The sequence below is a fragment of the Phaethon lepturus genome, unplaced genomic scaffold (genome assembly GCF_000687285.1).
Source record: "Phaethon lepturus isolate BGI_N335 unplaced genomic scaffold, ASM68728v1 scaffold3828, whole genome shotgun sequence".
In the NCBI taxonomy this organism is placed as follows: Eukaryota; Metazoa; Chordata; class Aves; order Phaethontiformes; family Phaethontidae; genus Phaethon; species Phaethon lepturus.
Window position 1 is genome coordinate 24,879 of NW_010558116.1, and position 9,800 is coordinate 34,678.

Consider the following 9,800-nt stretch of genomic DNA (forward strand, 5'->3'; position numbering starts at 1 on the left):
GTTAGCTGCCCTGTCAAGGAAAATATTGTAATAGCTTGATGCAAACTATTTTGACAAATCTGTTGCCTTTTCAACATCTGCTTATTATTTGCAAGGTAATTAAACATTAACTGCTTTACATCATGTTTCATTTTCTTTCTGAGTACTGAAATTAGGCTGAATATCTTATGATTCTTCCTTCTTTTCTTCTCTACCTTTATATAAATAAATATGTGCTTTTTTTTTTTTTCTGAATCCCTGGAACATTCACTGTTATTGTTTTTCTTGAGTTCTCAAAGATGGTTCAAAAACTGCTTTGATTATTTTCTTAAGAACTGCAGGGTAAATTCTATTATGCTCTGTTAACTTGAAGACATATTTAATAGATACATTTCTTTATGTTTATGTAGATGTTCTCCAAACTACCCTTTCCTAATTCAGGTCTGTTGCACTTACTATTAATTATGTTAAATGACTACCTCTGCTATTTAGGAAATTCTAGACAGAAATTTAAGGACCCTAAAAATTAGGGTTCTTTTTCTCCTTTTCTGTTGCCATTTTTGCATCTCTAGCTTTATTTCTTTTATCATTAAGACCTTAAATAATTTTTCTTTTATTCTTTATGTTTACTTGTTTTCTTTGTCTTTTTAATGATTGCTTTTTGATTTTCAGGCTAAAGACTTCATTATGCAATCATATTAGTCTCCTACTACATCTATAAGTGTTCCATTAATTAAGATAATTTGATATATGCATTTATTAATACTCTTTCCAAAACTTCCAGCACTCTCGAGCTCCTTTTCTACTTAACATGTTTCCCCTCTGCCTAGCAATATTTTATTAATGTTTACTTTTTTAAAAGTCTGTTGACGCTGGCACTTTGTCCTGTTTCTTCCAATATATCCCAAGCACTTATTGCACTTATTGAACATCATCTGCATGAAAGATACAATTCTGTTCTTTCGTCTGTGTACATGAACAAAAATGTGTGTATATATATATGAATATATGTTTGTATACATATAGGCAGCACAAACAAGCTCTGAATAGGTATATTCCTTTAAAGGGTTCCCCTTTAATATCCAGCCAGTAGTACTTCAATGCCAGAAACAGAAAGGTTGAGCTCGTAGTTGCTGCAAGTTGTTTTTCGAAATGTAAACTAGTCTTGAATCGTGTTTTTCTGTGTTTTTACTTTAAATCACTGATTTGTGGAGCATTTATCTTTCTGCACATGTGACATGCAGAAAGTGATTATACCTTCAAAGAAACCCTGTATAAGCTTTGAAGAAAAGCCTCTGGTTACTTCTTAAAGGAATGCCTTTAAACTATTTACATAAGTAAATAATTTCTTTAAGATATAAAAAAACCCCTCATACCACAGTTTATCATACTGTTAGCTAATATCTATGGCTGTTTTTTGTGTTATATACATAATGATAGTGAAGAAACAGAATATCCATTTATGTGCCTTGACAAAAGCAATTTGCTAGATTTCGCATTCTCAACGTGTTTCGTCCCTTATACAGTTATTATTATTCAATATGAGGTAGACTGCAGCTAGTTATCTAAATTAGGAGGAATAATGGTTACATTTTGCTTTGATCATTTGGTATAAATATGTACCATGTTTATTCCAAGTTGTAAAGGTTTTAAATGTACTTTGCTGATAGCTCAGAGAGTTTGCAGTCTTTTAAAAGTAAGTAAATCACACTTTTTAAAGGAAGTTTTACATTCTTTGTTATGCAATTGGAGGAGAGAATATGAAGATGGCTATTTTCATGCTGTCAGAATATGTGCCGGAGTTCTGCATGTGTAGAGTCGGTACAGACCCACGTCATGAGCCCTCCTGGGTCTTGAAATTGTATGTACCATGTCTACTGGAAAGTATTTATGCCCAAAGGCGGGGGGAAAATGTTCGCGAAAGAAGGTGTCTAATCTTACTGCCTTTCATTTTGCTTAATCTAGTTATGCCACGTTTTGCTGAACAAGTTGAGGTTGCCATTGAAGCTTTGAGTGCGAATGTCCCACAGCCATTTGAAGAGAATGAGTTCATAGATGCCTCCCGCTTGGTTTATGATGGAGTTCGTGACATCAGGAAAGCTGTTCTGATGATAAGGGTATGTAAGGCACCTGGAAAATAAAAGTTGGGACTTACAGGAAAGTGTAACATTGGATGAGAGGAATATAGAAACTTCGTGGAATCAACTTTGTTTCACAACAAGCCAGAAAAGCTTGACATTGAAACAAAAGCATGTGCAGCAAAAAAGAATTTGTAAGTAAAGAGATGAGGGTTTTTGGGGGGATGGACCACAGTTAATTAGTTAATCATCTATGAAAAGATTTGATCACAAATGCCAATAGATGCAAACTTCATTACTGTTTCTGTAGTAATAGCATTAATTTGCCAAGATCTTCAATGTCTGTGTAGAATTTTGTTGGTTTTTCTTTTCCTAATATATCTGTGCTGCCTAGGATATGAGGTAAGTCTGGTTAAAATCTAAATTAGTAAATTGTCTTGCTGCTTTAGTGAACCTCTGCAGGGATGATTTTGAATGTTTACTGAGGTAAAGAATGTGTCATTTCAGCATTGACTAACCAGTTGATTCAATTTGCTTAGGCACCTTTACTTATTTGTTTGTTTTTTTTAAAAAAAACAAACACAGAACAACGCAATTATTATTAGGCTATATGTGTGTCTTGCTAGTCTACAGACAAAGATTTTAAAACAAAACAAAACAAAACAAAACAAAACAAAAAACCAAACAAACAAAACCCACAACAAACCAAACCTGGTTTGGACATCTCTTCAGCAATTGAAACTCTTATTTGAAAACCAAATTACCTTGAATCCGCCCCAGTGAAAGCCATGTACGAATAAAGCTGTGGTGAAAATCACAGAAAATATTTACAAAGCAAATAACAGTGCTAAACCAACAACTCATCCCTTTGAGCAAACAGGTAACATACACTTGTGGTCGTGAGTACGGTATGGCACTGATACAAGACTTCAGGCAGTCGGAGCACTCCAGAATAGCTTCATTGTCATCATCTGTCACTATGTATTAACATTTACACAAAACGCTTTTGACAGGTTTAGTTTTATAACTGCAGAACATAAATCCCGTTCCCTACCCGGTGCTAATCTCAGGTAGCCTGATTTACAGTCATGACTGATGATGGGGGCAAACCCACCCTCTTTTCTTGCAACGTTGGGGTATTTGCAACTCTTCTGGACTGGGATGGAAATAAAAGATCTGCATAGTAAAAGATCTCTGTTTTTCCGTTGATTATCCAGTTCCTTAGTCTGTAACACTACTTTCCAAACTTCTCTTAGGACAAGAACCACTTCTAAGCACAGTTTAATCATTGGTAGTCTCCGATGAGTAATTTTAAATTGCTTCATGAGACATGATCATCAGGTGCAATCTGCTATAGACCCATGATTTCCCATCCCCTACACAGAATTCCGGCTTCCAGCATCCCCTGTTCATCAGAGCTATCTCAGAGAACTTGCCATGAGACTCTCCATACTGGGTGAGATGCTTCTGCCAAGCACAAAGCACCATTTTAAATTCTGGAGGCACATTCACTTATTTCGTTGCTGTCATACTGTTATATTAACCACTCTCTTGGCAAGTTGATCAGCATGCAGGCTTTGCAATCTCCTTAGAAACATCCCAGGTTACTTCTGCAGTTGGATCGCTACTACTTTCCTCTCCTTGTATGATATGAGTTCATGAATCCTGTTTACCCAGATTAGGAAGATTTATTTTTGCATACAGACAATTAACTTATTTATGGAGCTAAATGTAGCACTCCTTACCCAGGCAGAGAGTTAAAGGACATAAATGAACTCATTATCCTTGTGTGTTAATGGGATGGGAAAATCCACATATATAAACTTATATAGACCAGAGTCTGCTGAATCAGAACCTTGTTTTCTGTAGAAAACAAAATTAGTTTCAGTCTGAGATGCTCTTTAGCATTCCCATCCGGACATCTTACATTGAAATGGAATGTATAATTAAAGGGTAAGCGTTAAACTATAAAAGGCAGGCTTTAGAATATTTTTTTCTAATAATCTGTTAAAACTCATGCACACCTTTAATTCAGGCTGTAAAACTTCTTGCAGAATTATTAAAAACAAAATAAAACAACAATGAAAAAAAACCCCAAAACCTTAAAAACTATAAAAATAGCACCTGACAAAAACAATTATTTTCAAGCAATAATTGTTCATGTGCGTGCCATGAAAGATTGAAATTATCTGAGATGATTCCCTCGTTCCAAGGAGGAAATAAAGCCACTTTTTAAATTAATTTTTGTTGGTGTTATTACTTTTAGCAAACTGAAGGAAAGGGGAATAATTTCTGTTCTTCTCTTTTTTCCCTTGAGAAAGGGAGATTTCATTGTCCCATTGGAGGAGAGAGAGACTCATTTTTGCATTGGGGACTATTATTATGATCTATACAGAAGGAAAAAACCCTTACACAACTTAGGAGGAAGTAAAAGTAAATTTAGGAGTATAATTATAGAACCTAAAAATAAGATAGAAAATAATAACTTAATTCCAACATCTTTTATGTTACTGCATCGGCATCAAATTATGCTTCGTTTTTTTCATAGCTACTTATGAAATTCCCTCAGTTATTACACAAACACTTGCTACAGTCAGGAAGAACCACAGTGGCACTTTTTCTCATTCCTATGTATCTCCGAGGCCAGTCTTCTCTCTTCACGCGTGGTCTTTGCTTTTGGCAACCTGGCCGTTAGCTGTATCTACGTTAGCACTACTCTTCCATTTCTGTGGCTCAGGAGTGCACTTTTGGAGCCAGCCTCCAGTTGGTCCCTCTTGCTGTGTTTCAGTGCGTGTTACGGGCTTAGAGCATACAACTTGATCCTTTGGTGTGATCCTGGAAGATGTGCCCTAGGAGTGTCTTAAATCCACTTCTATCATTAACGTACCTTCAGGCCATGGGAGCCTGAATAAAAATGAAATGAGGGTAGTGCAAACGGTCCTTAGCACCAACTGTTCGAATGTGTGAATCCTCGTCTACTCTTCCACGCTTGTGAATGTAGGCTTAGCCGTCATCACCTGTGGGGTAGCCGCTGTGGTGAAATCCAAAGTGCTGCTACATCTCAGATTCTCTAGAAAACTAGACTTGGTGCAGAATCCCATAATCTTTTTGAATAACCTGCCTTCAGAGGGTGCTATGGGGTTCATTGTCTACCTTGACTGCCTGTTGCTTCTCAGGTTGAATTTAGTGTTAGGTTTTACTCTAAATCATTAAACGTTTGAAGACCTGCTGCGAGAGAGGTTCTCAGTCTTTACCGCTCAGATGCTGTTTGCAGCACTTGAGTCTCTCAGGCTGCAACTGCCTTTGTACAAAAGCAAATGTACAGAATAGAATGGAGTTGAATAGAAAAGCATATTATAAGAGCTTTGTTTTTTCTCCTTAGCTTTTAGAATTAGAGGATATTTTTGTGGTAAAAAAATGGAGGAATAGCTTTTCAGTCCATCTTTCCTCTTGTTACAAGTTTAGCTTGTCTCGGTGTTTACAGTGCTGAAATTCTTATAATTGCATCTTACAATTTTTAAGTGCGTACAGCACCATAGCATAGTAGGGTTTCTATCTTTATCAAGTATATTTGAAATGGTGAAATATTAAACAAATAACATTTCTAAATCTCCATATATATGCCATTTTATGATATACATGCATAATTCACATTTTTATACTGCCGTTACAGAGGTAAAACAAAATTATATTGTTGGAAGATATTTTGTTTACAGCAAGATCTTCAGTCTAGCAGCCAGAGAGATAGTAAAAAAAAAAAAAAATTTCCAATGACTGGAAGCTGAAAGTCACCAAATTCATATTAGAAATAAAGCATGCATCTTAAAACAGAAATTATATATTTACTGGGTGATTTATCCATGATTGTGAAAGAATCTTCTGCACTGGGGGAATTAATCTGAATTTAGATGAATGAAATGAAGAATATGCTCTATGTGTAGTAGAGATACTGTATTTGAGAAAAAAAAAATAGTCCTGGGAAGTCTTATGGCCTGTGCTACAGATTTTTTTCTGTTGGAATCGATGAGTTCCTAAAATCTATTAGTTTTAAAAATTACTCTAGTTCTTCCTGCCACTGGTGGTTGTCCAAGTTTTGTTTGGAAACTGTCTCGATCTCAAATCCGTGTTTCCTATGTCTGTGTGTCTGTAGACACAGGTGTCTGCAAGACTGATTCAGTCCTTCTGTCTTCCAATTCAGATAAATTAAGTTCCAGACTTTGTTGTCTTGGAAACTTAGTTTGAAATACCAAGGTCCTGTTAGTTGTTCACAAAAATTAAGAGTTGTTATGGTATATTTAGAAGGCCCTGCTAAGAGTAAAAATCTTTAAGTCAAGGTACTTCAGTATATTTATTTTTTCTCCTTTCTGTCTAAGCAAATTAAGCAAATAGGAGACCTTTTATATATGGACTGCAAGAGATCAGGTAAAGTAATGGTGCAGGAGTGAAAAGCGTGCAACATGTTTGAAACGGCAGCATACAGATAACAGTTAACTCCTATTCTTTTTAATGAAACATGTAGCTATTTTTAGAAGAAAGTGAGGATATTAAATTCTCCATGCTTGAAAGCCTTAGTGAGTGAATCTGAAAGTTAGTTTTGAATTAGATCGCACTTGTACAGAGAGGAAATACTGAGATTTCTTGCGTTTGTAGTATATTATTAACAGTTGCATTAACTCGTCCTTTTGGTTTGCAACACATTTTCTCCAGGTTCAACATCTATACCTATTAAGTTTCAATCCCTAATGACCACAAATTTTAAGATTATGAATGTCAGCCAGTAACAGCAATAGGTTTTTTCTGAACATTTCTTTAAGAATAAGTCCCTGAAACATAGAATTTTCAGAGTATTTTAGGTTTTTAAGAGGTATCCTGGTGTCCCTACTGGTTACAGTGTTGAGATGTAATATTTTGAATATTATGCCCTTACTTTACCGCAAGTCTGACCATGAAAGCCTGGGAAAGGGCTGCACATTACCTTTTGGAGTCTTGTCTCTAAAAGCGGAGACAGAACAAAGAAAGAAGTGTATACCTGGGAGGAAAGGGCGCTGGTTTTACAATGACCAATGCAACCGGCTAGTTGCATGGACTTAGAGGATGGGGAAGCTGATTTAAACCAGCCAGCTAGTTTATGAAGAAGGGACTGAAACTCTCCACCCTGTTCTTATTCTTCACAGTAAATCCTAGGCAGATGAAAAGCTGAGCCCTATGATATGAAATACTCTCTTTTACTCAGGGAGTTGTATGATTCTCTTAGTAGCTGGTTTGCTTATGGCAAATTTTAAAGTCCCATCCTGCCCTCAAGCATCTGAGCAGAGTGATTAAAGGTGATTGGCAAACAAGACCGTTGGACATCATACCGATGGATACCAATCCTTTTTTTTTTTTCTCCTGTGGCAGAAAGACAAATTCATTTTTTCACCTAAACTTCATCCTCTGTCTATCCTGTTATGTACACTATTTGTACATGCATCTTTTCAGAGATGCAGCCTGAGTTTCATTACTATACTGTCATACTTGGTTATTTCTTCCTTCAGCGCTCAGCATCAAAACACGTATTTAATTCATATTCTTTAAGCCAAATGATGATGAATGTGTTTTACCCTCCTCATCATGTGCACTTTGCCACGTGGCTAGCAAAGCAGCTGATTTTCCGTTACAAACAGTGATGCGCACTTCACGTTGGAAACCAGGCTGTAATATAAATATCACCAGAAGACTTCTCTACATTATGTTAGAGGGTTTGGACCAGTTCCTAGTGACTGAGCATCTTCAAGACAGAGCTGTAATGACAACTGGCAATGATTAGCACCTCTGCTAGCAAACTTGACGTTGCCTCCAAGCATGAAATCATTTCTTCTGTAGTGGTTGGCCCTCCAGGTTAAGACTGAGGCATACGGGTATCCAGTAAGGTAGGATTTCTCCGCACAGTTACTGTGATCTTCTTTTTCTACTACCGCTATCAACAGAAGCTGCTCATAGCCAAATTGTTGTACTAGATGCTATTCAAACACAAAATGGAATATTTTCTTCCTTCTAAAGCCTATTTCTGTTTTTTGACCATCCATATAAAATATAGTACTAAATAATGATTTAAAGTAGGCTCTTTGGCTCTCCATATATACATAAGGTAATTTTTTTTGCTCCTAATTAGTTGCTAGAAGGTGAAAATACAAAATAAACAGATCCATCAGTTATCTTTTTTGGTCCCTCCCTGCAACAGTTTAAATAACCTGAAGGCAGCACGTACATAACTAGATTTAATCAATCTGCCCAGACACCCTCACACCATTCATAGCACTAGCAATAGAGATAGCGTGGTTTTGGTTTAGGGGATGTGGCAAATTCCAAAGATCTGTATCTGAAAAGAACCATGTGAACCAACAGCATAAAGCGGATTATGAACTTTACATTTGTTTCAAAACTGCTTAGACATAATTTACATTTTCTTTCAAGGGGAAACCTCGTACTTGCTTTGATAACTTTTTCTTCCAGGATGTTAGTTATTTTTTCCCAGGTATTTACTTTCTCCTTTGAAGATTACATGGAGATTCCAGTAATATAATAGTATTGGTGTCCATTTATATATGAAATAACATTATTTTGATATACTACATTCCAGTTTTTAGTATTTCCAAAGGATATTTGTTCCTGGAACTGCATTCATCATTTTAACAGAGTTAAAAAAATTTGCAGCAAGGTAATGATAAATGCCATTTCTAAAGAAAACTAGAGCTGAAACAACTTAATTTTTAAGACAATTCAATTTCAGTCCTTGACTGCTTGGGCAGACAAGTTAATTTCAAAAGAAAGAGAAACAGTATTTCCTGGGCAGGTAGTCAATGAAATAAGAGCCTGCTGTCCATAGGACTTTGTCTGTATCCTTTACAATCTTGTCATCTCCTCTCCTTTGTGATCTTTCCGTGTTTCTCTCTCTAGACCCCTGAAGAGCTAGAGGATGATTCAGACTTTGAGCAGGAAGATTATGACGTTCGCAGCCGAACAAGTGTTCAGACTGAAGATGACCAGCTTATTGCTGGCCAGAGCGCAAGGGTGAGTACAAAACCCACGTACTACATTAAGTGTCTGTATAGCTGCAAACCACAATCTGTGCCTCAGAAAGCAGATACCGTGATTTCAAAGTGATCTTCAGGGTCACTTAAGAAAGGACGCGAGTAAGTTAAACCGGGCGTTTAAAGTTTTTTCGTGTCTCACCTATTCAAAAAGCACTTCTTTAGGCTTATGGGATACCTTGTGTCAGCCCTTTGCTCCAGCTAGTGCTGTAGGAGAAGGCTATGCAGGTTTGGAATGTGCTGTAACTGTGGGAGCAGTTAGCTAATTAAAAAAAAAAAAGGTAAAACAAACTTTAAAAATCCCATCAGGGCACCGTGTGCTGTATCCAGAGGAATCTTACATTAGTCATGTTTCCCAGTGTGCAAACCTGTCAAGAAGATCTGTTTAAGCTACCGAGAAGTCCCTGTAATTTAATTGTAATTGAAGACATTTGTAACTGAGTCAATGTAATTTTACCAGGGTAATTACATCATGATAAACTTGAGTCATTGTGATTTGCAACCTTAGCTTGGGCATGGGGACTGCAAATTAAGCTGATGTGTGCTTCAGGGGTCACAGGTGCTGGAAAAGTGAAATTTGTTAACACTCAGGGTTGTGCCACTCTCTGATGGGTTTACCTTTTACTACACAGGCTGCTCAGCTCAGATTTAAAAAAAAAAAAAAAAAAAAAAA

At 36.6% G+C, this 9,800-nt stretch overlaps 1 protein-coding gene across 1 annotated transcript in view; it reads left to right on the forward strand.

Annotated features, from left to right (window-relative positions):
- The window catches only part of LOC104625339 (catenin alpha-2), a gene marked incomplete at both ends in the record, with an annotated part of 31,546 nt that overhangs the window by 15,501 nt on the left and 6,245 nt on the right, over positions 1 to 9,800 (forward strand). Inside the window, 2 exons of the mRNA XM_010292940.1 lie at positions 1,945 to 2,096; positions 8,994 to 9,107. Coding sequence (XP_010291242.1) covers positions 1,945 to 2,096; positions 8,994 to 9,107 — 266 coding nt within the window. The remainder of the gene's footprint in view (positions 1 to 1,944; positions 2,097 to 8,993; positions 9,108 to 9,800) is intronic.